Source organism: Meleagris gallopavo, chromosome 4 (assembly GCF_000146605.3).
Source record: "Meleagris gallopavo isolate NT-WF06-2002-E0010 breed Aviagen turkey brand Nicholas breeding stock chromosome 4, Turkey_5.1, whole genome shotgun sequence".
NCBI classification, from domain to species: domain Eukaryota; kingdom Metazoa; phylum Chordata; class Aves; order Galliformes; family Phasianidae; genus Meleagris; species Meleagris gallopavo.
The window spans coordinates 49,495,397-49,520,321 of NC_015014.2; the positions used below are offsets into that span (position 1 = coordinate 49,495,397).

The 24,925-nt window shown below is 40.3% G+C and overlaps 1 protein-coding gene across 2 annotated transcripts in view; it reads right to left on the bottom strand.

Moving 5' to 3' along the window:
• Positions 1-5,978: 5,978 nt before the first annotated feature.
• Positions 5,979-24,925, bottom strand: part of C4H4orf19 (chromosome 4 C4orf19 homolog) — a 40,850-nt gene continuing 21,903 nt past the window's right edge. Inside the window, exons 4-6 of one of the 2 annotated variants that reach the window (XM_019614905.2) lie at positions 24,273-24,327; positions 8,490-8,537; positions 5,979-7,703 (exon numbers count right to left, since the gene is read on the bottom strand). In XM_019614905.2, the coding sequence (XP_019470450.1) occupies positions 6,746-7,703; positions 8,490-8,537; positions 24,273-24,327 (1,061 nt within the window). In that variant the 3' untranslated portion in view covers positions 5,979-6,745. The remainder of the gene's footprint in view (positions 7,704-8,489; positions 8,538-24,272; positions 24,328-24,925) is intronic. The other variant, XM_010710304.3, reaches the window with a different exon arrangement.

The following is a 24,925-nucleotide window of genomic DNA, read 5'->3' on the forward strand; positions in this document are numbered from 1 at the left end:
GCAGAGCCGAGCCGAGCCCCACCGCTGTGCCCTTCCCGGAGCCGGGAAGTGGCTGCTGCAATTACTGAGAGGAATAACGCAAACCTCTCCTCAAGCCAAATTTTTAATCAAAGCAATGAGAGAGAACAGGACATGTGTGGCTCACGTCAAAACAATAGCTGTGCGCATCAGCTGCTAATTAACACAAATGCATGACTCTGGAAAAGCAATTCGCAATTAGGGTGGAATATGTGTTTTTATTTTGATTAATGTTGGGTTTTTTCTTTTTTGAAGCTGCTTTTACTAGCTGAGTTTCATACGCAAGTTTCAATAAACAGGAGATTAATCACTAGAAATTAACAATAACTGAAATGAGATAGTGTCATTTGTTCTGGGAAAATGCTCCGAATGCTTCATACATTAACCTTTGTGTCACTTGTATCTACCAAACTGAAATTCATTGGGTTAACAGCCTATAATGTTTCCTTCATTTCTGGAGATGGATACTGGGGGGAGAGACAGAGAAATCTGTACTGGTTTTGGCCACAGCAAAACCTTCTGATATAGCAGACCTTGAATTGGAAATGCCAAAATTTGCATAGATATCTGAAGGTTTTTCTGAAGATTTTATCCTCATCTTCTTCTTCTTCTTTTTTTTTTTAATTATCTTGTTGCTGGAATTGATTCTCAAATGAGAACTGGACGAAAGTAAAGCTTTATTTAGATATCAATCACTAGACAAGAGATGGAAACAACCTGTAGCATTAATTCCAGGAAATTATTGGCCTGATCTCTGCAGTTTGTCATCAAATACTTACATGATATTTTCATCTCATTGATACATTCGTGTTTGTCCTATTGCTCGTAGTCATATTGTGTCTGTTGTGTACATTCCTCTCCTTTAGAATAAGTCTCCTTAACCTACTGGCTACCTCATGGTGCAGCTTGGATTGTTAAGAGTGGCACACAGTGTATGTGGTCACAGATCAAATTGAAAATTTGACCAACCTTGAGATTGAAAGGCTGAGGGCGTTGCCTTGCTTGTGCTTCTGCACCCTCATGAGATGAAGCTAATCTCTGACTCAGAGTAAATAACAGTGAGCACAATGAGCAAACAAATTAAACCACAGCCTTCGTGTGACATGGTTTCATTGTGGGGCTGGTTCAGTGCTCTTTCTAAAGTTATCTGCCACCTGACATAGTAACAGGATGCTGTATTTCCTGAAATACTTGTTTTTTGTGTTTGTTTTTTTTTCCCCTGTTGGTAACGTACAGAACTGAATTGTGAAGTATAGAAAAAAGCTGGTGTGTTGTTTGGTCTGCAGTCATTTCAGTTGAGATTCAGGGCAGGGATCTGTTCAGCTTCCACACAGTTTTGTTTGTGAGGATGGTTATGAGATGACTGGTTATGAACTTCAGCAATTGGGTTAAAAACAAAATCAAGATAGTCTTTGTCTGTCCCAATTCACTGAAAGAATGTTGTTGGCTGCGTAAAGTCGTCCAAGGAGATACTGCTCACCTCTGACTGAAGGATGGAAGCATGAGGGAGTGGGGAAAGGGGCTCAGACAGTGAGTTGGTCACTGCCCAAGAGAAGTGATAGACAGGCTACTAAATAATGATCAGCTCTGAAGCTGTAATAAACCATTGTAACAAACAAACAGAATCTTTAATAAAAACGTGACTGTTTATGCTGAGAAAAAATCCCGAAGCAGCTGGAACGCTGCTCAGTCAGTAGCAGCTGACACAAGTAGTATTATCTATAGGTGCAGGCTGAATATTTCTGTTTATCTTACTTGGTTCAATTCTAGTTCTCTTCTGAAGTTTGGAAAGTTACTGTGAAGGTTCAGAATGAATGAAAAATTTAAAATAAATTTCCCTGAGATCCCAAGTGAAATCCTTAGTGGAGAAAGAGGCTGAGCTGCCTGACTTTGAGAGTGTGTGTGGTGGGGGGGGGGAGGAGGGGGTGGGCGAGGGGAGAAGAGGGAGAGTGTGTGTGTGTGTGTGTGTGCGTGTGTGCGTGTGCGCGAGAAATTTGGAAGGCCTGCCCAGGGGAGGAGCTGGGGACTTTCTACTTTGTTTTCATGATGGCAAGGAAGGAAAAAATATAATAAAATTATTTTCCAAGGGCAGTTCTTGTTGGAAAGGCCAATGAGAATTCTTTATAGGCGTCCAACAGTCTTAAGCACTGTATGCGATACAGATGTACAAAAACCTGGAACACTGTCTAAAGCAACTCTGTTGATAATACTTTCTTTAAAAATAAATTAGTTCCCATGTAGACTGACTTTGATAAACTTATTTTCTTGTGTTCTTAGCGTGCTAAGTTCTACTGCATTTAATTTTGGAGGGATGTCACAATTCAGGATAAATAATCCATTGAGTGAAATCATTTCAAGGTAATTAAAATGTTCAACTTAAGCATTTGAATAAATGTATGAAATATTGTATAAATAGGCTGTTATAAATGTTCATATATTCTATTCTTGTTTATCCAAATGTGATATATTGGCAAGAATTAATCTTATGGAAAATTAAATCATATTTAGAAAATTAAAACTGCAGATGCAACATGAGGGAAATATTAATTTTTATCTTTTTAAGTCAGTGTTTCTTGTTTCATGAATTTACATGATAAAAAATTGTATTTTTAGATTACTTTAAAGCATCTTTTAGCAAATAATGACTTTCTATTTCTGGATTTTAATTTTTAATGGAGAGTCTCCATAGCAACACTTGCCCAGTCAATTGCCTTTGTTCTTTAAAAAAAAGAAGCGTGGAATTTATCTATTTCCAGATTCCTACTTTCTTGTTATGATTTTGTTTGCTGACCTGAAGAACTCTGCATTGTCGTCTCTTGGTTTTTGTTGTTGCTTTGTAAATAAATGTGCCCTTTAATATTTACTTAAGGATAAAATCAATTAATTTCCTTCAGTTGGGTGGACTGGGACATCTTCCTTCCCTGTTGTTCATATTTGGGATCTATGCCATGATCTGAATTTTTGTTTATAATTACCCAGTGCTGACCCACTGCTAAAAGAGAACATTATTAGCTTACTCATATTCAGCATCTCTTTGCTTACACTCAGAAAATCTACAATTTCCCTTTAAGCTGTCTGCCTATCATTAGAGAATATCCAGTAAAATATCAGCTTCTGAGGTGAAATATTTTTTAATAGAATTTCCAGCTTTTGTAATAGTTTTCCATATTGTTTGTTCTTCATTTCTACACAAATGTCTTCACACTTACATGTGTAGAAATTCATCAAATATAGAAACATTAACCAGTGTTGGCTGACTAGCTCTCATTTTTTTTGCTTCAAGAGAAAGCAGAAACACTTAGGTTCTACTCTATAAATGAATGTACAAAACATTGGTTTGGACATGGTGTATATCTGAGATTACACCAATATGTGATGTGGCTGATGCTCAGCACACATACTTGTGTAGAATCATAGAATGGTGTGGGTTGAGAGGGACTTTAAAGACCACCCACTAGGTCAGGCTGCCCGAAGCCCTATCCAGCATTTTAGATAGGAGGTGAGGAAAATCTGAGTGGCGATGATACCTCATACTTGTTTCAGAAAAGTTTTTGCACCCTGCAGATTTGAGGTATAGAGGTCTCTGACTTACTTTTTCAGTCAAGAGGAGCCTTGACCAGGTGTTTTCCGTGCAGTGAATGTACTTGTTTTGCAATGCGTTGTCTGCTTTACAATTAAGGCAATGGGAATGTGACCCACAGCAAACATGTATGGCCCATCTGGTCCCTGCAGAGATTGCAAGCCTAGAGCCCAGTGGTCAAAAGCACTGTCTCAGCAGAGATACCTGATTCTGCGTGTCTGGGAGCTGCTTTGGTTTGAAAGTCCTTTGTGAACAGCGTGCTCTCATCTGCTTTGTTCTACTTCTCTGGGAGAAAGATAATAATTGACTTTGATTTGTGCTGGAAGTCCCTAGCTTAGAGAAATGGAAAACTTCTTTTTATCTTGCAGTATTTGGATAAAAGGAGGGAATCTGCATTTAAACAAATTCTTTAAGTGTTTATACATTGCTTAAGACTCACCTCTTATTCTGATTCTTACATGTACGTTAATGGTTTTAGCATTCAGCATATACAGTTGGCAAATACATAGTTGATGTTTATTGTGTATCTAGTGAAGGATTTACCTTTTATTTTTAAGTAACTGTTGTATAATCAAAATTATGTGAAGTACAAAAACCACCAGATAATTTTTCGTAAGTTTAAAAAATTTATTGAGCGCTTAACAGGCTCAGAAACCACAACATGTCAGTATAAAATTTCAAGTGTTTCCTATTACAACTGTTAATATCCACCTTTAGATGAAACAACAGCACCGAGTTGATCTCTAACTCTTTAGCTTTCCACAAGGAATCCAACAAAAGTAACTCAATAGTCTGAAGATCAGAGGAGTAGTAAGCTTACCAGGAATGCAGGTCTGATACTCTGAGGTCTTATGCTTAATTCAGCTTGTAAGCACAATCTTTCCTGCTGTAAGACTAGGGACTGCAGTCAAGTCAGAGATGTGACCTTACTGGCTCTTTGTGGTTATGCATAAGCAACACATCTTGCTGGGGAGCTTGAAGACACAACTTCTTTTCAAACTGTCTTGTTAAGGCAAGTGATGTAGGCTTGGAAAATTTATCAGAGTACAGAGATCTCAGGCTGTGGTTTCAAGGTGTTTTAATCTATCTAGTAGGAATTAATTTTGATCCCTCTTCAGCACTTCTGTTACTGTGTGCATGGTTCTTATGCTCATTAACCCACCTGACTTTCTCACTCTTGACTTTGGCTTGGCTTCTGCTGTTTTGATAATCTAAATTGATCAATTAGACCTATCAGTCTCATCTCAGTGCTAGGGAAGGTTATAGAATGGATAATCTCAGGAGCCATCATGGGCCAATTGAAGGTCAACCAGAGGATCAGGTCCAGTCAGCATGGGTTTACGAATGGTAGATCCTGTTTGACAAACCTGACTTAGTTCTAAGACATCTTAGTGGATGAAGGTAAGGCTGTCGATGTGATTTATCTGGACTTCAGTAAAGCCTTTGACACTGTCCCCCACAACATCCTCATTGAGAAGCTGGCTGCCCCTGGTTTGGATGGGCATACGTTCTGCTGGGTGAAACACTGGCTGGATGGCTGAGCCCAGAGTTGTGGCAACGGAGTTGACTCCAGTTGGCAGCTAGTCATGAGTGGTGTCCCCCAGGGTTCAGTATTTGGGGCCACTCCTATTTGACATCTTCATTGATGATCTTGATGAGGGGATTGAGTGCACCCCTCAGTGAGTTTGCAGATGACACCAAGTTGGGAGGGAGTGTTGAACAGCCAGAGGGTAGGAAGGCACTACAGAGGGTTGTGGATATACTGGATCAATGGGCCAAGGTTAACTGTATGAGTTTCAGTGGGACCAAGTGTTGGGTTCTGCATTTTTGTCACAACAACCTCAGGCAACCCTGCAGACTTGAGGAGGAGTGGCTGGAAAGCTGCCTGATGGAAAGAGAGCTTGGTGTACTGATAGACAGTCAGCTGAATATGAGCCAACAGTGTGCCCAGGTGGCCAAGAAGGCCAGTGGCATCCTGGCTTGTATCAGGATTGGTGTGGTGAGCAGGACTAGGGAAGTCATCCAGCTCCTGTACTTGGCATTGGTGAGGCCCCACCTCAAGTGCTGTGTTCAGTTTTGGGCACCTCAGTACAGAAAGAACACTGAGGTGCTGGAGCAGGTCCAAAGAAGGGCAACAAGGCTTGTGAAGGGCTTGGAGAGTATGCCCTATGAGGAGTTGCTGAAGGAACTGGGGCTGTTTAGTCTGGGGAAGAGGAGGCTGAGGGGAGACCTTATTGCTCTCTTCCAATATCTGAAAGGTGCTTCCAGTGAGAGCGGGGTTGGTCTCTTCTCACTGGTGACGAGACAAGGGGAAATGACCTCAAGTTGTGCAAGGGGAGGTTTAGTTTGGATATCAGGAAAAAATTCTTTACAGAAAAGGTTGTTAAGCACTGGAATTGGGTTCCCAGGGAGGTGGTTGAGCCACCATCCCTGGGTGTGTTTAAAACCTGTTTGGATGTGGTGCTCAGGGATGTGATTTAGAGGTGGGTTGTTAGAGTTAAGGTAGTGTGGTTAAGTTGTGGTTGTGACCTGATGATCTTGAATGTCTTTTCCAACCTGAGCAATTCTGATTCTATGAAAGCAAGTCACTGGGGTATCAGATCAAGTCCAGGCAAGGTGTAACAGAAAAAGTAGAGTTATCATCCTAAACCCACCTGTGCTTGAACTGAAGTGTGAGCTAGCTGCCTTCTTCCTTTCACGCTGTATTATAGAGCTGTGGGTCAGTTTTAATTGTTTGTGCTAACATGAAAATCTGTGATTTCTAACTCCATGTCTTCTATAGTTCAGTTTTAAATAATGGAATTTTTCTGAACCTGGAAAATGCAGTGTGCGCAGACCCTCCTGAGAGTCAAAACTGAGGGAAATGTTTGTGTGAGACCAGATGAGGTGGATATACAGCAGAATATCATGTGTGTAAAGAATGATGCTTTGCCCTCCTGGTTTGTCCTGTACAGAAGAGTGTGTGTGCCTCAGGCAGTAGAAGTTAGAAGGCTGTATAAAACATTCAAAGGGATAGAGATTTAGTCCCAACTCTTTTCATATATAGGTTTTGTAACAGCTGTCCCCATGAACAGCACATGCATTCATGTAAATCCACGAAAAAAAAAAATCTGGATCTCACCCATTCTATCAGAAAGAGACCTTCATCTAGTATTCATCATCCTCTTCCAGGTCTTCACCTGCAGTTGCAGCTTCCAGTGCAGCCAAAGCGGCTGCTACTTCTGCGTCTTCCTCCTCAATTTGTCCATTGATGTCTTTGTGGCTGTTGTGTGTGGGTGCCTGTGCTATTGTGGGCACAGCTGTGGCAGCAATGCTATTGGGAATGTCCTCACTCAAGCCTGCAGAGTCACTGTTAAAAGGCTCGATACTGCTTTTCTTCATATGCAAAGGTGAGGTTACATGAAGGTCTTGGCCCTGCAGTACTGAATGCTTACTCATTTGGTCTGGGTGTGCACAGTTGACTGAAATGCTATCTTTTTCAACATAGTTCCTGATTTGATTGCCATTTTGGCAATAATCTATATCTGGCAGTCTTATGGCATCATTATTTTGGATCTCCAGTACTGCACTTCCTTGGGGAAAGTTGCTATCTTCTACAGACTGGGGCTTCACACCTAGAATACTGTTTGTCTGATTGCAGTCTGCCTTCCTGTGTCTGCCTGCTCCTAGGTCAAGCTCTTGGCCACACTCATTCAATTTGGAGTGGAAGTCTCCAGTGTTGACTGAAGAAGGCTCTGCTGGCTGGCTGGAGGTGCCCTGTTCACTGGCTTCCTTCACTGAGTTTGTGCTGGGGCTGAGAGTGGGGTGCACACCAGCATGGGAGTTGCTGCCATTGACTGCAACGTCAAGCTTTGCAACACACTTCACAAGGCTGTCATCTTGAAAAGCATCGCCTCTGTGGTTCCAGAGGGTCTCCCCTGTGCTGTTTACACGATTTTTAATTCCTGTTCTATTTAGCTCATCCTTCTGGAGTTCTTTTTTCTGTTCTTTAATTTCACGGTTCTGTTTGAATTTGAATTTATTGCTTCTTTGCTCATCTTGTTTGTAGCTGTTTCCTTCGTGAGTGCATCCAGGTGATTGTAATTCTTCTGGATCAAAAATGTAGCTGGCATAAGAAAAGTTTGTAGAAGAAATGTTAGTAGTACTTAAAAATGCTTATGCTTCATTTTTAAGCTTGAGTTCTTAAGGAACTGGTGTCGCTGAGGTTTACCTGAGGTCCTGAGAATGACCTAAACTGAATGGAAATGTTGAATTACTGTAGACTCCTGAGAGTAGCACAGAACTGACCGCTGTAGTGAGGTTCACTAGAAGCCCAGGAAGATATCAAAGAACCTCCCTTGTTTCTCGTAGGACCAGTGCTTTTTCCCACTTCCTTACCTGTTTTGGAGATGTGGCCAAGGAAAAGAGTAACCATTAAGTGGGACTGAAGTGTTGTCTTTTTAAAACAAGTGTCCTTCAGGATGACTTTTAACATAGAAATTGTTCTTGCAGCTAATTTAATTAAAAATAAATAAGGAACTGTGATAAAAGCAAGGATCTGTAGCTGATTTTCATTTTTTAGGGGAGAGGGAGGTTCTGACAAAGTCTGTGCTCTTCATTCTGCTGAATTGAGGGTAGCTTATGCTACCTATGTAAGGAAAATCTTTTTGGTTAAGATGAGTTTTCAGTCCCACACGATATTTCTGTGGCTCATGAATTATAGAAATAGACCTCGATTACAATAAATCAAAAGGGCATTTGTGAGAAGGGAGAGCATTTATGCTTTGGCGTGACTTTAAAGATACCCAAACTCTGGGAAAGCTCCAATCTCCAACTAATTTTAGCAGTAGGTGTGGAGGAGCACAGACATGTTCTAATGTTCTTTTATTCAGTTTAACGTCTTTTATTGTACCTTTGTATCATTTTGCAGCACCTGCACCCCATCTGGATTTTCTTTAATCTGAAAAGAGAGAAAAGGAAGGCAAGGGAGAGAAGGAACATGAGTGAAGTGTTATGAAATTAATGCATGGGTAATTGTATTGAAAATTATTCTTATGTTTAGAAGGGTTTTATTAGTTAAATAGAAACACGCCTGTCGTTGTTATTCAAACTTTTTCTTTATCTCTTCATGACCTACGATTTTGCATGCTTTTGCCGTTGTCTAAGGACAGCAGCTTGCTTCCCATAAGACAGATTGATGACACAAGGTCAGGATATTTTCTGGAGTCAGTTATTCACAGAACAGCAAAGGAAAATATTATTGATTTATTCGAACCAGGCATGGTCTGTACTTCCCACCAGTGACCATGCTGGCAGAAATTATAATGCACTCCATGTTGTTAGCTTATTATTCTCCTTTTCTTTCCCCTCTAAATCTGACTTCCTTTGCTGCAAGCACTGTGCACAGTGCCTCACGTCCAGCTCTGTGTTTCTGGAGCCTCTTAGGGTCTGTCATTCAGCAGCTGGCTCTTACTTGCTCCTGCCTGTGCCTTTACTCTTTGTGCCTCATCTGTCATAGAGCAGAAGTTGCTGTAAGGGTTAGGCAGATTGCTGCAGCTCAGTGCCTGTCAGGGCAGCCTGCGCTGAGCTGCTCTGCTGCCTCCATCTGATGCTGCTTCTCCCTCTTCCTTAAATGCATTCTCCCTTCTTATACCTCTGCTGGTTTCTTGCTGTGTGCCATTGTCCTTCACAATAATGTCACAGCAGGAATCCTGATGCAGTGTTTTTTGCCCAAAGAGCCTGCAAAAGCTGGCTGATGTGACCATGAATACTGACCCTCCCTGTGTGCAGCTCTTCTGCAATATGAAGGGATTTGGGCAAGTTTGATGTAGTATGAGGCTTGTTTGAGCCAGCTCATGCAGCCTTTTCTGGACAAAAAAGAACTCTCTGTTTGCTTGGGTGGTTCTGAAAGATGAATTAGTTAGCCCAGGCATGTCTGGCTTGCCCTGTACCCTGTGCCATCATGGAAGCAGCTTTGCAACTGCAACTCAGCAGCAACCAGACAGTGGTGTGCTATGAGCCCCATCTGAGCTGAAGTCTGGGCATGGAGTGCAGTGTGGTGCCAACTCAAGTAATAGCAAGTAAGTTCATGAATTTTCACACAGTGGCTGAATGCAGTCCTGTAAACAGTGAAAAATATGCAGCCTTGCTTTCTGTTTTGACGAAGGAATTCAAGAACAGACTTCAAGATTGTCAAGAAATTATCTTTTTTTAATATTTGTGACTCAGTTTTCAGTCAGCATAAATACGTGACCTGCAGATTTTCAAAAAGAATATGTAGAGTTGGGATCAGACATTCAAAAATCTGATCATGTCTCTTTACTGGACTTTCATAAACACTGTATTGGCAGGGAGAAATACCCCTTGCTTCACATGATGTTTTATTCATGTCATAGCTTTTTGGCAGTAACACACATTTGTGAATAATTGTTTTCAAGAATGAAGCACTGGAAAATTTTCATTAAAAATCTCTGAGGAACACAGGTGGATGGTGGTGGCAGGGCAGTGGAGGGTGAACCTTCCCACTAACATTCCATTGCATGCTGTGGCCGAGTGATGACAGCAGAGGGGCACTCTGATAGAATGGCTTCTGATATGGAAGTGTGTATGGAGCAAAGGTGTATCGCGGAGTTCCTCTATGTGGAAAAAATGGCACTCATTCATTGATACATACTGAACGTTGACGGAGACCAAACAATGCATGAGCACAGTAAGACAGTAGGTGGTGCGTTTCAGCGGTGATGGTAACAACACTGTGTTAACTCCACTGGTGCAGGTTTTTACAAGTGTGGCATGCAGGCTCTTGGTCCTCACTGATGAGAATGTATAGCTAGGAGTGGGGGTTGCGTTGAAAAATGGTGTTCTGTAGCTGAGGATTTACTCTATCAAGCAATGTTCTTGTGCTCACTGTATGTGTTGTTGTTTCCATGGAAATAAACAGGAGGCATTACTTCTGGAGCGATCCACATATATGTGGTCCAAGACAATTCCTCTTTACTCAGTGCAGCCCAGGCAAGCCAAAATGCTGGATACCCACAAGTTATCTCTCCTTTAGATTAAGAATGATTTCAAGTTAATTCGATTGAGCTAAGCTGTATGTTGACACTTGTTTTGGTTTGAATCACGTATTTAGTTTTAGCTTAAACTTGCTTCTAAAACAAAAGAACAAAAACTGCTTAAAACTGACCAACCCTTGTGGATCTTGGCCTTCAAGTCTCAATGGCTGCCATGCATTAGGTAAGTCACAGTGACTGTGATTTGTCCTTGGGAAAGGCGACTTATGTTGAGCCTCTTTCTATAGAGGCTAGGCTGCTGCTATCCTTCATGCTTACCACAGGCTATGAGTGTGCAAATATTATTTCAGCTCTGGTAAATCGTGATGACTTCAATTGCTGTCAGCTGGCAGGTGAATCCACTGGAACACCCATGCAGGCCTGGGTGCTTGGCTTTAAAGCGGCTGGGTTTGGTGAAACCAGTCTAAGTCTGCCCATAGTCCGGTTCTGAGGGCAGATCCTGCTTCAAGCTGGGTAGGGGCACTGCACATCAGGCTGCTTCTGCTTAATCTGTTCTGACAAGTTTCCTACTGAGTGCTGATATTTATAACACTGTGATTTTTTAAAAGGGACTTTCTTGTATAGGTTTTAACTATTGGGAAGTGCTAATTGATGTCCCTCATTCTGTTGTGAAGATGTTTGTGATCTTCACAGAAAGCAATTATAAATGAAAATTATTGTTGTTACTTTTATAAAAAGCACTTTACTGTTTGTAATATTTAATTACAGCTACTGTTTGAATGATCTTTGCAGCTACTGCATTTATGCTTTTTAGCTGATTAGTTACAACTAAATTTGTTCACTGGCATGAAGGGGATATAATACGTGGAAGTATTTTATGCAGTATTATCTTAAAAATTATTTGACATCCCTGAAGTAGGAATATATATTTTTTACAATGTTACTGTCTGAGCAATGTTGGTCTTTTTTCCTCCTTGTCCTTTCCTTCCATATATACATAGATTGCTCTGAAAGTAATGCTTCCTATTTTTTTTTTTTCATGGAAGCTAGAAGATGCAAAGAGCACAATAACACTTTGATAGAGCAAATTCTGAATTATAAAACACTATTTTTAATATTTCTGTGAGCTGCAAATAATCCAGGAGAATCCTGGATTTCATTGATGATAACTTTCAGGTTCAGGTATTAGACAGCCTGACCAGAGGTGAAGCATTTCTGGACCTGGTGCTCACCAGTGTGGAGGAGATAATTAAAGACATGAAGATCAGAGGCAGCCTGGGCTGCAGCGACCATGCTCTGGTTGAGTTTGTGATCTTGAGTTATGTAGGCCTGGCAAAACATGAAGCCAGGACCCTGAACTTCAGGCTGTTTAAGGAACTGTTGGATGAGATCTCCTGGGAAGCTGTTAGGGCTAGGGGGTTGGAGCCTGATGACCCTTGAGTTCCATTTCAACTCAAACCATTCTATGAACACAGTCGTCACCATTAGCTATACATTTTCACTAATGGTGAACAACAGCCTGCATGCTGCACTTGTAAAAATCTGCACCAGCGGAGGTGACCCACTGTTTCACAGCTGTTGTGTAGGTGCTATTGCCCCCACAAACCTTCTTTCATCAGCCTGAAGAGATGGAATTCAGAAGATGCCAAATCTGAATTGTGTGGTGAGTGTGGTAGGACAGTCCAGCCGAGATTGATAGTGTGCTCCATGGTCTTCAAACTGATATGGAGCCCGGTGTTACTGAATTGAAAGAGAAAGGATGTCATCTTCTCTGGAAGTTCAAGCATTTGGCTTAGTCAGTGTTCCAGTGAACAGTCAGAGTTGATTTTTAAAGCTCATAGCAGTGACACCACATCTCATCACTGGTGATGATGTGATCCAGGAAAATGTCAGCTTCAACCTTGTATTGGTTCAATAGGTCAGGAAAAACTTGCATACGATGTTCCTTCTGTTCCTGTGTGAGCATTCATTGGACCCACGTGACACAAACTTCGCGATATTTCAATGTTGCCACCGTTGTTTCCAACACTTTGAAGCTGATGTTCAGCTCTGTACACAGTTCCCTGGCCGTAATCCAACAATTCATGTGGGTGATCTGATTGAGATGTTCTTCATTTTGTGGTGTGACAGCTGCATGGCTGCCTGGAACATGACTTGTCTTTCATATCACTGTCACTATTGCTGAAATGCACCATCCACTGCCTCACTATGTTTCCATCCACTGTTTGGTCTCCACGAATGTTCAGCAAGCACTGATGAATGTCATTGAGTCAAATTATTTCCACAGGAAGAATTAAATGACACACCTTTGCTTCTTATGCACTTCCGTGTCAGACACCAGTTTGCTCCTCTGCTGCCACACAGCAACAAAATGTAATGGAATATTGGCAGGAAGGTTCAGCCTCTACTGCTGTACCACCAACATCTGCTTCTTATGTCATGGGACAGCATTATAAAATAGGAGGCATTGTTTTCAGAACAGACCACGTATATTATAATCGTATTTAAAGCCAAACTTGGGAAAGGATTCTGAGGAACGAATTGATTTCATAGCATGAAAAGATGTGCTTTAATCCTGCTTATTTTGTTTCATTTAGCTTGTTCTAAAGACTTCCATACTGTGTTCATAGTTCCACTAACGAATAATAATATGAAGAGGCTCCTGTCTGGAGCAGTTTAAATCAAGCACATGATATGCAGATGGGCAACAAAAAGGAAAAAAAGGGTTAGAGGCTCAGGCAATGGATAATTACGTTATCTTTGACCGAGTTTAGAAAGACATCTAGAGTAAGTCATTATGTTCTTTTATGCTGTTGAAGTCGTTCAGATTCTTGTAGTGTGAGTTCTATAGCCTCATGGTTTGCATATTTAGTGCCAGTACTTGCTTCTGTTAATGTAAACATATTTTTTTCCCTTTTTCTTCAGTGAAAGAGGTGGAAGAGGCTCAGATTATTCACCAGCCACTCCTGCTGTTCTTGAACTGACCATACAAAAGATACTCTAGTTGTATTTTTTTGGCAATACCTTAAATCAGTGTTCACAGAGACCAGGAAGAGTTGATATTAAGAGAGTGACTTTCTTGTTTTGAAATACAGTAATATAGGAATAGAATTGTTCTAAATCAGTTGGGAAAAATGCTGCTCTGTCTATTAAGGAGGCTGTAACTGAGTTTAATTAGGGGAGAGCAGAATGCTAATTGTGTCAGACAAATACGTGCTGAAAAATGGAAGGATGTTGAATGTTTTGCTGGTGGCACCCCCTCGGAGGATGGAAAGGGGCTTTTCTTTGTGTGAGACCTTGCTGTGGATGACAAGAATGTATGATGTCTGATTCCACAAAAGTAAGCTTGCATTACAAGCTGCGGTATGCTTTAAGAGAAGTATGCTTTGCTTTATCAGATTTGAGAAACACAACGTATCTGATTTTAAATTATGTAGCTTCTACTGCCTATTTAAACTGTACCTGTGCTATGAATAAAAAACAGGCAAATGATAATGTCATGAAAAGGGAAGGGCAAACATTTCAGAGAGATAAAAATTGGTTGGCAACCTATTTTGATATTCCTAGAAGTTTACATGGAAACAGATAAAAGGCCAATCTCAACTTTTTTATAAGCTTTTGCTGTTTCTTCGACTTCTCACTCTCCTCTATCCTTCCCACTCTAAATTACTAAGTGATGTGCTTTTACCTGTGTGTGTTATCTGGGCTATTGAAACTGAATGTTGCATCTCCCAGTGGCCTGGGATGCCTCTTTCTGCTCTCTTTCCCAGGTAGAGGCGTTTTTCAGACTAGACCCTGGTGGTATAGGATGAGAATAACCTCAGACATCTGTGGCATTTGACAAGCTTCTTCCAATTTGGGTGGTGTGGTTTGCCTTCTGTGCTGAGGAGGCATTCTCATCTCAGCAGATTTCAGAGGCTGTCCTCAGTGTGTGCTAAAGGCTGAAAAAGGATCAGGTGTGGAGGAGGGATGTGCGATTTGTTACTGAGGGGAGGAGGCAGCAGAACAATTGGTAACTGATAACATAAAAAAAAAGAGCATGGAAAGATTGTGGCACAGATGGTGGAGCAGAGAACTATAATTAGAAATTTAGGGAACTAGTAAACATACTCTAGAAAAAACACCCTCTTGTCGTAGAGGAAGAGAAAGATAACAGAAGAAGGTTATTAATGAAGAAAGAGTAGGGACATAGCTACTTTAGCAAATCTGTATGCGGGTTAATAGCATCTGAGGAAAAGTGTTTTGAAGAGTACAGAGGACTCTTCAAATCTGTTTTTATCCTGACCTAACTCTCTATTCTGAGGGCAGACTATTTCCAAAGAGAGAGAGAATTGATCTGGAGAATCCCCTTGTCCTAGGGGTTCTCCAGATCATCTCTGCACCTGTACCTGAAAGTTATAGCCTAAGTTAGTTGGAACTGACCCAGTAGTATACAGGTGACAACAAAAAAATTGTGAAAAATAAAACCATATAGCATGTCTGATGTTTTTCAGTGTGCATCTGGATTCACTGGCATCTCTTGTCTTAGTGTAGTTAGTATGAAGGCAACAATATGATATCTGCAGTAAGGTCTCTGCAGTAACACCAGTACTTAAAAGTTGAACTGAAATCTCTACTTTTCTTTCCTCTGACTGATTCTTAGTCTGGTGATTTGTGTTCGAAGTGCTTCAGGGAGCGAATCAACTGTTCTGTAGCATCTAAAATGAACAAACCGATCTGGGGAGGCATCATAATGTGCTCCCTTACAGAAAATGGTCCCACCTCATGAGTTGGCTTTGCCTGTTAACTTTTTTTGTATCTGAATTGATTTCAGACTTCTTGTTCACACTTTCCTTAACTGTAACACAGATGTGTCACTTTCACACTCAGACCAGCCTGCAGTCCAGCCCCAGTGGGAATACATGTCTGTTCCATCCCAGTTACACAATTCCTGCTGTCTGCAATGCTCTGCAAGGAAGGGAAATTGCAAGTGCTTCTGTGGGTGCAGCTTGTTTTATCCTGCTGTTTTGAGAGTGGCAGACACTAAGTTTCAGGGCAAGGAATGTCAGTGTCTGCCAGAAAGAGCCTTGTACTATCTCTCTGGCAGCAAAATATTATTGCCAAGGTTATATCTGCCTGTCCTATGTTACTCCTCCCTCTCAAATGTGCTCTTTTCATTACTTGACAAACAAATCTGTGGAGCTGCTCAGGTCTATCTGATCCTTTTGTCCTCTTATGAGGCCTCATTTAGCCACTGAACTGTTTACATGCATCTCCAGTCCAGCTAACTGATGATAAGTAGTCAGAGGGGACCCGCTGAAGACTCTCGTAAAATTTCTTTAGCCACAGTGGTAATTTAGGGCAGTCAGTCTTAGTTATGTATATCTATTGGCACTCTTTGCTTGCCCCTTTTCAAACCAATTCCTTGTTTTTCACCTGTAAATGTCATCATTTCTTGAATGCAAATTATCTTTCTTACATTATCTGTAGCTGTTGAGAAGAATATTTACATATTTTATGAAGATTATTCTGCTACAATTGAAAGGGAGGGAATTATGCAACACAGATGAGTGTACGTTTTTGTTTTGAAAGGAATTTTTAGAAATATCATAAAAAATACTTTTTATTTTTCCATGGAAGTTTTCACAGTTCTGTTACACTGTTAATATTTCCTCTTATTTTTTTTTCTTATAAAAATAGAAAACAATCTATGGCTTATTTTTGTCAAACCCCAGCTTTTGGCAAGGAAATGTCAGAATTATTCGATTGCATTTCTTCAATAATAATAATAATAAAAAAACCCCAATAATTCAGAACTATTATAATTTCAGTCCCATTAATTGACATGGTGTATACCTGCTGTATTTATCACTTGTTGCCATCCAAACTTTTTTCATTTATCCATGCTTAGTGGACCTTTTCAAACATCTCTCTGACAGATCCCCCATTGATTCATTCAGATTTATTCACACTATCACTCTTTAACTTATCTTAAACCTCCTACGTTTCCATACATTTACATGCTTCCTATCTAACCTCCACAATTCAATCATGCATCTTTGCCCAACTCTTCTCTTTCTTCTCCTTGGCCAAACTAAGTTGAACTCAAGTGTTTTCTGCTGTTTAGCGCAGTGGCTTGATTCTATTCGTTTCTGTGGCTGAAGTGGCAAAGCTTTGGGTGATATTATGTGCTAATACTACACACAACCAACAACTGCTTCAGTGATGGGAGAACTTGTATTTGTTATGCTATTTAGGGCATAAGGTTTAGGGTTGTTTCTGTTTCTATGTAGGGACTTAAGGTTACTATATATTCTTATTCCCAATGGAGTCATGAAAGTGGCTTAAACTTGTAGGTTTTTTTTCATGGGAGAAAAGTGACTTCAACCAAGGTAGGCATCAAAACCTGGAGGTTCTCAGGCCTCAGAATCATGTATTGTTTGTTATCTGGGAATTTATACACCTGAAATATCAATACTTTGTAACCTGTCATAGATTTAAGTCTTCTGCTGAGAAGATAGTTCTGATGGCACAGAATGTTGTTTTTCAGCATCCATGAGAAGACAGCGGGATCCTTAAGTGACAGTGCTGTAGAAGCAGCGATAGTAAGGGTGAAAACCAAGTCACACATAAAGTTTCCGATTAGCTCAGCCCTACACTTTCCAAGAAATTAGAGTAATGCAACTTAGTATTCAGAAACACTGGAGTAATAAAGTGCTGAGGAAAACCATCTTGCCAACATGATGTCCAGCTACAGTGTGACGAAAAACAAAACTGGTGGGCAGGATGCTCAGAGCAGTGAAAATACCTGCATACATTCCTAGTTCTACTTAAAGAGCTTACAGAAGGTCAGACTTAGCTGATGCTGCTGCTGAAATCAGAAAAAATATCTGCTGGTTATCTGTGTGTATATGTCCTAATACGAGCAAAGTTTACTGGTATGGTTGACAATGGCAACGCGTGTCAGTTGTTCCATGCCAGTGTAAATACCTTAGCTGGAGTGGGGAAAGTCTGATTTGATGGAAATGCAACATCCACCTCTTTTCTTCTTTACTGCCATTCATTTCCTATGCCTTCCATCTTCTTGCTGTGTTTTCATCAGGTCCTGATGATATTTTTACCTACACCTTACCCCTTCATGTTTTTGTTTTGTTCAGGCAGCTGTTTTGCATCAAACTGAGACATACTGGCAGGCAGACCTCCAGGTAGGGAAGCCTGAGTGCTGCCAGCACAATGTGAGCACACCTGCACTTGTTTGCAGGTGTTCTGGCCAAAGGGGAAAGTACTGAAAAGTAGATGCTATCAGTTTTACAAAGGTGTTTTGTTTTGAGTTGTAACTGTGGCTATTGCCTAAGCAGATCTTCCACAAACTGTGATATTATGCATAACTATGTTAGGTCCTGCTACCTCCTCCCCAGAATGTCCTTGTTCCCAAATCAGCAAGGTCAGACAGGTCTTTTGCTTCCTGTAGTGCCTTTCTGATGCTGCTGGTCAGTGTGTCATGTCCCTTGTTTTATTTGCTTCACAGATGTTGCCCTTATGCTTCATAGTGACAACTTTCTGTGCTCTCCCACACGCTTCTTATAGAAGAGATGTGCCCAACCTGGCAGGTGAAGCCATTCTGCTCACTTGATGGTGCCGAGCACTCGGCTCCAAGCCTATCTTAACACTTCCTCACTTTCCAGCATGTGATTCAATAAAGGCTGCAATGCTGCAGAACTCCAGGTGCAGGCAGCAGCAGTGCTTGCCCCTGGGATGCACCCTTTGGCATCCCACTCCTCGTCTAGGAGCAGTGGGCCTACACAGTCCCTGCCCTGCTGTTGCTGTCCTTTGAGAGGCACGGGAAGCTTTTAACATGTGGTTGGATCATTCTTTTTTCCACCCTGCCGACGTTTCTTACTTTAAAGCCGTTCTTTTTCTATTTGTTCACTGACTAATCTCCGTGGTAGCTGTAGGGCTTTTTCTTTAAACATCTCTGAGAAGGTGGAGCTCTCTGTGAGGCCCCAGTTACTGTGGTATAGAGCCCGTACTGATTATGGGGTGTGACTTAGAGGTGATCTGTGTTTTTTTTTTTTTCCTGTTACACCCTTTTCAATTGATTTTAAATATTTATAAGGCTTTAAGGGAAACGTGTGCTCTCTTACTAGTTCCTCATCACTTGTACCATTCGGTCACAGAGCATTTCCCTAGACACTATTTACCATACAAAATGTTTGCTTTATTTTTGATGATTAAAAAAAAGAGTTGAGTAAAGGGCAAAACTCTCACTACCATTAGCCAGTTTGCACAAAGGAAAAACAAATATAGCTTGCAGCATACAAACACTCATTTCCTCCTCAGCCAAGCTTATTCCCTACATCTGTTTTTCCCAAGCTTACATCACTCTGTTGTTTAAGCTACTGACATTTATATCTCCAGACTTTTAAAGTTGTTAATCCTATATATCATAATAATTTGTTCCATTGAGATGCCTAAAACCCCAAATTGTATTTAGGGCCATATTGCATAGGCACAAACATAGAAATGCGTTGTTTCTCAAGGAGTGTGTGGTCTAAATATGTGTCAAGGTAAAAATAAAAAAAAATTAAAAAATGGGTGTGATAAGCAGATGGTCATGTACGTGTGAAAGAAGCAATCAGCAGAGAAACTATATTTGATTCAGTAATTGTGTTAGGCTTGGCGGCATGGACATCTGTGTTTGGGGGACACAGCTGGAGTCTTAAAATAGCTGTAGCCAATTTTATGTAACTAAGTATCTCTTTGCAACTTCATACTTAGGAGAATGAATTCATGGATTTCATCCCTTGGTCTGAAAACCTCAGTTGTATCTAATGTCTTTTTAAATCACTGAAAATAGAAATAGCCCTAGGAATAGGTACTGAGCCTTCTGTGCAGCATGCTGTCTGGGCTGTGGCTTTGATAGCTGTGAGACATGGCTTTGAGACTGAGGGTTAAAAGGGACCAGGGCTGCTAATTTATTAATTTGTGAAGCAATTTGCTAACCCTTTGGATGCTATGTAAGAGTGAGCTCTGTCTCCCTGGTGGTTTTGACTGTAGGTTGTTGTGGCTGCTGTGTTTTAGATTGAGCATGATGCTCTGAGTCTTTGTGAGATGTGGCCTTCATACTCCTGCCAAGGTTTGTAGCCTCAGCAGCCCCATAATGTTTCAGTTCACAGGAAATTTGGTGGAGTTGCATCCTACAGTAAAGGGTTCACAAGCTCTCAGCTGGTGGGAATCCAGCTGGGGCCCTGTTGCTGTGGGCTTGCATGTGTGTAGACACTTGATTAAAACCTTTTTCCTCTTGGACTCCCTGTTCTATCATGTATTTGGCTGAACAGCCTTTCCTCATGCCTAATACAGATAGTCTGCTTATTTTATGGATTCTAGATGAGCTCAGCAGGAGATATTTTCTGACACCTGTTGAGGTGGTATGAGCTCTGCCTATAGCCATCAAAACAGCTTTAGTTAGCCAGAAAGACACCTGTGGACATCCAGAAGGGATTGTGGATTTCAGTTTTGGGTTTGGGTATTTACAATTCACCAAAGTGCCACCGAGGTGCTAGAATGAGTCCAACTAGTCACAAAGTTGAAATACTAAATCCCTTAGAACATACCATTACCATGACACTTGTGTGGTATGCAGTATACAGACCTCGGCTCAGTGAAATGGGAATCTGAATGAGCTCTGAGGACAGGTTCTTCTTCACCTGTTAGCTAGAGAATGTAGGCCTCCTAGAGTAGCAGTGGTATGGGTAGAAACAGCATGGACATTGATCTGTGGCTTTCTTCTCGAGGAGAGCAAATACTTCATAGGCTTCACAGGTTTGGTGGAACGAATCTTTCAAGAGAAAACCATGACTCATTTTTCTCATTTACTCATTCTTACAGACCAGCTCAAATTCAGTTAGAGTAAGCAGATTGTCACTGTCATGCCCCTAATCCTTACATGAAATTACATGGCAGGTGCTTAGATTGTAAAGAGGGGTATGTGTATAGATAAATAAGCAGGTCTTAAACAACGAACACACCCATGGTAGTCTAGATTTTTGTGTTCTAGACCTATGGAACTAATTTTCTTACTGGTAAAATTGTCTTATTTCTTTCTATGTCTAGAAACATAGCTACTGAAGTTCTGGTTATGAAATTCAAATGGTTGATTCTCTTCTGCCTTGGGGACTGCTCAAAGGACCAGTTGGAAGCCATTGTGCAGAGAATTTGGGTAGATGAAGGAAGGAAAGTACATAGCAATTGATGTATGCCATCAATGTCCCAGTTTCATTTTTTAAAGTTTATTTTAGGAAACGAGGGAGCTTATAAAAATGTTGCAGTAAAAATAAAATATTATAATTCAGAAACTTTGTTCTGTGTTCACATCATCTCAGTGTATCTGTTAAAAACTGGTTTTTTGCTCCTAAACATTTTGGAACTATTTGAATATATCCCAAAATACTTCTCTGTTCCCTGTCTTCTTGTATAGTTTCTATTCTATATCTTCCCAGAAGGCTTATTCCTGGTTCTTGTGAGAAATATCTTCAGTTCAAGGTGTTGCCTAATGAAGTCCTTGATGCACTGCACTAGGTGTCCTCCCTGTTGTATTACCTGGAGGATCAAGCACCTGAAATTTGAACTGCTTTATCCTAATTCGTGGTATTCTGTAACTTCTTCCCTACCCTAAACATCCTGCAGACCATGAATCTGTTACACTGCATCCATATCCTGTGATCATATGCTGAAAGCAGTGGAGACCTTCTAGTATCCTTTAATGGAAGTTCTGATGAGTCCCTCAATTTAGTAATTTAAGACTAGTTATCATTTTCATTGGAAACTCTGGAGTTCTTATACATGTCCTTGTTCTTTAGTGTTGTTTTTTCAGCTGATGTATGTACTATATCTCCTGGCATAGAAGCTGCACACTGTTCAAAATTTGGTGATTTTTTTCCCCAGTAGGTCCATCAGACATATTTTATAAATACGAAGGAAATGACCTAAATTAAAGGTCTCTTGTGATAGTTTTCTTACAGATGCTTCTAACGCTGCATATATAGCTGCAGAAGTTGTTGGATTAAAGATGAAATGAAGAAGAAAGGCTTTAAAATGTTACAGGACTCAATACATGTAGGTCTCAAAGAGTAGACAGTATAGGAGCATGTTGCCTGTTTCAATATATTAGAAGCTGTGGTGTTTTGTATGAGCACTGGGAAAATTTCACAGTTGCTATGAGATGTTAAAGATAGCAATAGTTAAAAGATACAGGTGGTGAGAAGTAAATTTAGCTGAAATTGAGAAAAGACAGGTGCTGAGATTATAAAGATGCTTTTTAGGAAAACAACAGTATGTCAGGGTCTGAGCTTCCACCCAGCCCCTGACAGACTTACACAGCTCTGAAAGTAATGCCTTCTATTTACTTCCATGGAAATAGCGGTAGACACGAAGTGTCCAGTAACACTATTTGATGGGGTAGATTCTCAGCTACAATACACTATTTTTCAACATAGTCACTATCATTAGCTGTACATTTTTTACCATCAGTCCCTTAGATCCTTAACAGTTCAGGAGCTGTGTGGCTGCATGAATACAAAAAAACAGATTCTCTCCTGGCTGTTACATAACTGTGATGTGACCTTAGTTTTCTGCACCCTCACCAGAGGGGACATGGAGAATGCAAATAAGGACAGAATCTGCCTTTCAGAATATTTATTTCTTCTGAGTCTGAAGGAACCAGAAATTTCACATGTCAATTTTCTTTGTGGCGCTGACAGGAAAGCAAACAAATCCTTTCACTTGAATTTAATGTCAGCACATCTGGCTGTGGAGCTGTTATTTTCTCTCTTCGGGTTCAACAATCACTTTCCTTAGCTTTTCATTTGCAGAGTCAGCCGAAGACTTGGAGTTCGTTTAAATACAGGAGTGTTTTCTAGATGTGGATTGATTCTCAATAAATATTTTCTTTCTCTCTTTTGAACCTACTGGAATAATTTCATTTTTAACGTGTCAGTTACATGTATGCTGAGATCAATGAGAAATTCTGCTGTGAAGAATGAAAAATACTGGGCAGTGAATGTCAAGGCTACAGCCCACTGCCACAGGATGAAGTCTGGGGGAAAAACTAGGCAAACCAGGCCAGTATCTAGCTTTATTATGTGGTTATGCCATGGATGCTGTCATGTAGCTGCCACTAGCTTGCAGCATTGCAGCACACTTTACACCAAGATTAATCAAGTTATTGGGTCTTAGGTTTCATCCTTTGTCTGCTGGAGGGTGTTGCCTCTATCTGCCTGTAAATTCTATACAAAAACCAGGGAACAGCATACTGGCCTTCAACAGCAATCTGGGTGCTATTGATAGCAGAACCTTTGACAACAAATGTTTTTGTAAGGCTCTGAACATTTAGGTGATCTGGGAGACACTCTATTCAAAGAGGAAGAGAAGAGATAGTAGAGACCTCATGTTTTGAATTTCATTTTTTTTTCTTTTAGTTAAAAGAAAAATATGATAAAGCTTATGAAAGTAACAATTAAGTGTAAGTGCACTTACATATGAGTTAACTTGTACCAACAGAATTTGCATGCTGGCTTATTTAAAGAGTTTTTTTGTTTTGTTTTGGTTTGGTTTTTTGCAAAGCAACTTTTGGATAGACAAACTGCTTTCTTTTAATTTCTTAGTTTTTTCCCCTTGAGTTTCTGGCAGTGGAGATAAAGAGACACTGCTGGAATTTAGCAGGCCCTTATCCTTTAAGCATGTAATAGTTTTTTTAGCTAAGGAAGCAATATTCTGGAAGTAAGCTCAGATGTCTATGGAGATTGCTTCAAACAGATATTGCATATATGCCTTTAGGCAGGATTAAGGCCAGGTAGGATATGTGATCTCAGCTGTGGTATTCAATTGTAGGTTTGTGTCCTCAAAATCATTTTGTCATGAATATTTCAAATACTTTTGGTTTGTTTACATCATTCCAAATATTGCTAGTGGCAGGCACTGTAGCGGTGGTGTACTTGTTCAGTGTATCACCCTCTCTTAATACCAAGAAAATTGGATAAAGCCCTAAGCAGTTAGCATGACTCAGTAATTTTAATCTAGTAAAACAAAAGAAAAAGGAAACAGAAAACAACAACAACAAAAAAAAAACAATGAAGAAACAGCACAGAAAAACAACAAATGGATGATGGAGCTTGCTTAAAATTGTCAGGATATTAGGTTTGATCGGTTAATGAAATAACCTGCAGCTCTTGGATGGGACAAGCGGTTAGAAGTCAATGTGCTTTCCTTTCCCTCTTTAGCCAAATAAATTCTCTTGTTTTCCAGTTTGTTCTCTTTCCCCAAGTACTTCTTTTTTTCCCCCCACTTTGCACTTGTTTGTTCTTCCCATCACCTTTTGCCTTCCTTTTCAAATTTTCTCCTATTTTTTCACCTTTGTTAACTGATTTAGAATGAGACAACTCCATGTTTCTGTATTTCCTTCTAAAATTGAAAGTGGAAATGGGCAAGCTTTTATTTGTTACCACTGAAATGTTAGGAATTGGAAAGAAACACAGTTCAGAACCTGTTCTGTCACTAGTGCTCATATCCACAAAGCACGACTGGAGTGTAAGGTACTGCATAGTGAAAGTGAATCCAGTGATATTGCCTGTTGTGGAATGCTGAGGTTGTGATAGTGAATGACCAGTTAGTCTTAAACCTACACTTGGAGAGCAAAAAAGTTTTACCTTTCAGACTGTACTCCATCGACTGCTTGAAAGATTTGGTTTAAATGTCTTGATCCTGCAATAGTAAAGCAACACTTTGTAAGTGATTTCTTCATGTCCACACAAGTAGGTTAATCTGAAGTACAAGTTGTCTATTGCAAACGGGGTGGAAATATAACATCCTCCTCTTCATTCCGTAGTAATTTCTTAGTTTAGACAATGTTCAAACAAATCTCTTGAGTAATACACTCATCCCCTTGAGCTGGTCTGGAATGCTAACCTGCTTAACGTGAGAGTGAGCTTGCTGGCTACAGTGGATTAGGGTTCATGTGAAATGTTTACACTTTAAACAATAAAACCAGAAATTCTTCAAATATTATGGGATTACTTTTTCCTTTGCTGGCAGCCAGGATATTTATAGAATGTGTCAAAACATTAACATATGCTTGTCAGAACTTTCTCCTCTGGATTTTTATGAACTTTGAAATTTAAGAAATGCCTCTGGCATTGCACCTAGCATTTGAGGTACCTGGTGAAGCTACTGTTCTTGCAGATGTATGTGCTTCAGGTAAAATGGAAAATTCAGTGAAATGCTTTCTATTTAGAGATAAACTCTTGAGATAATGATATAGTTAAAACTGAAACATTGCAGATGCTTTTTCTCCTTAAAAAAA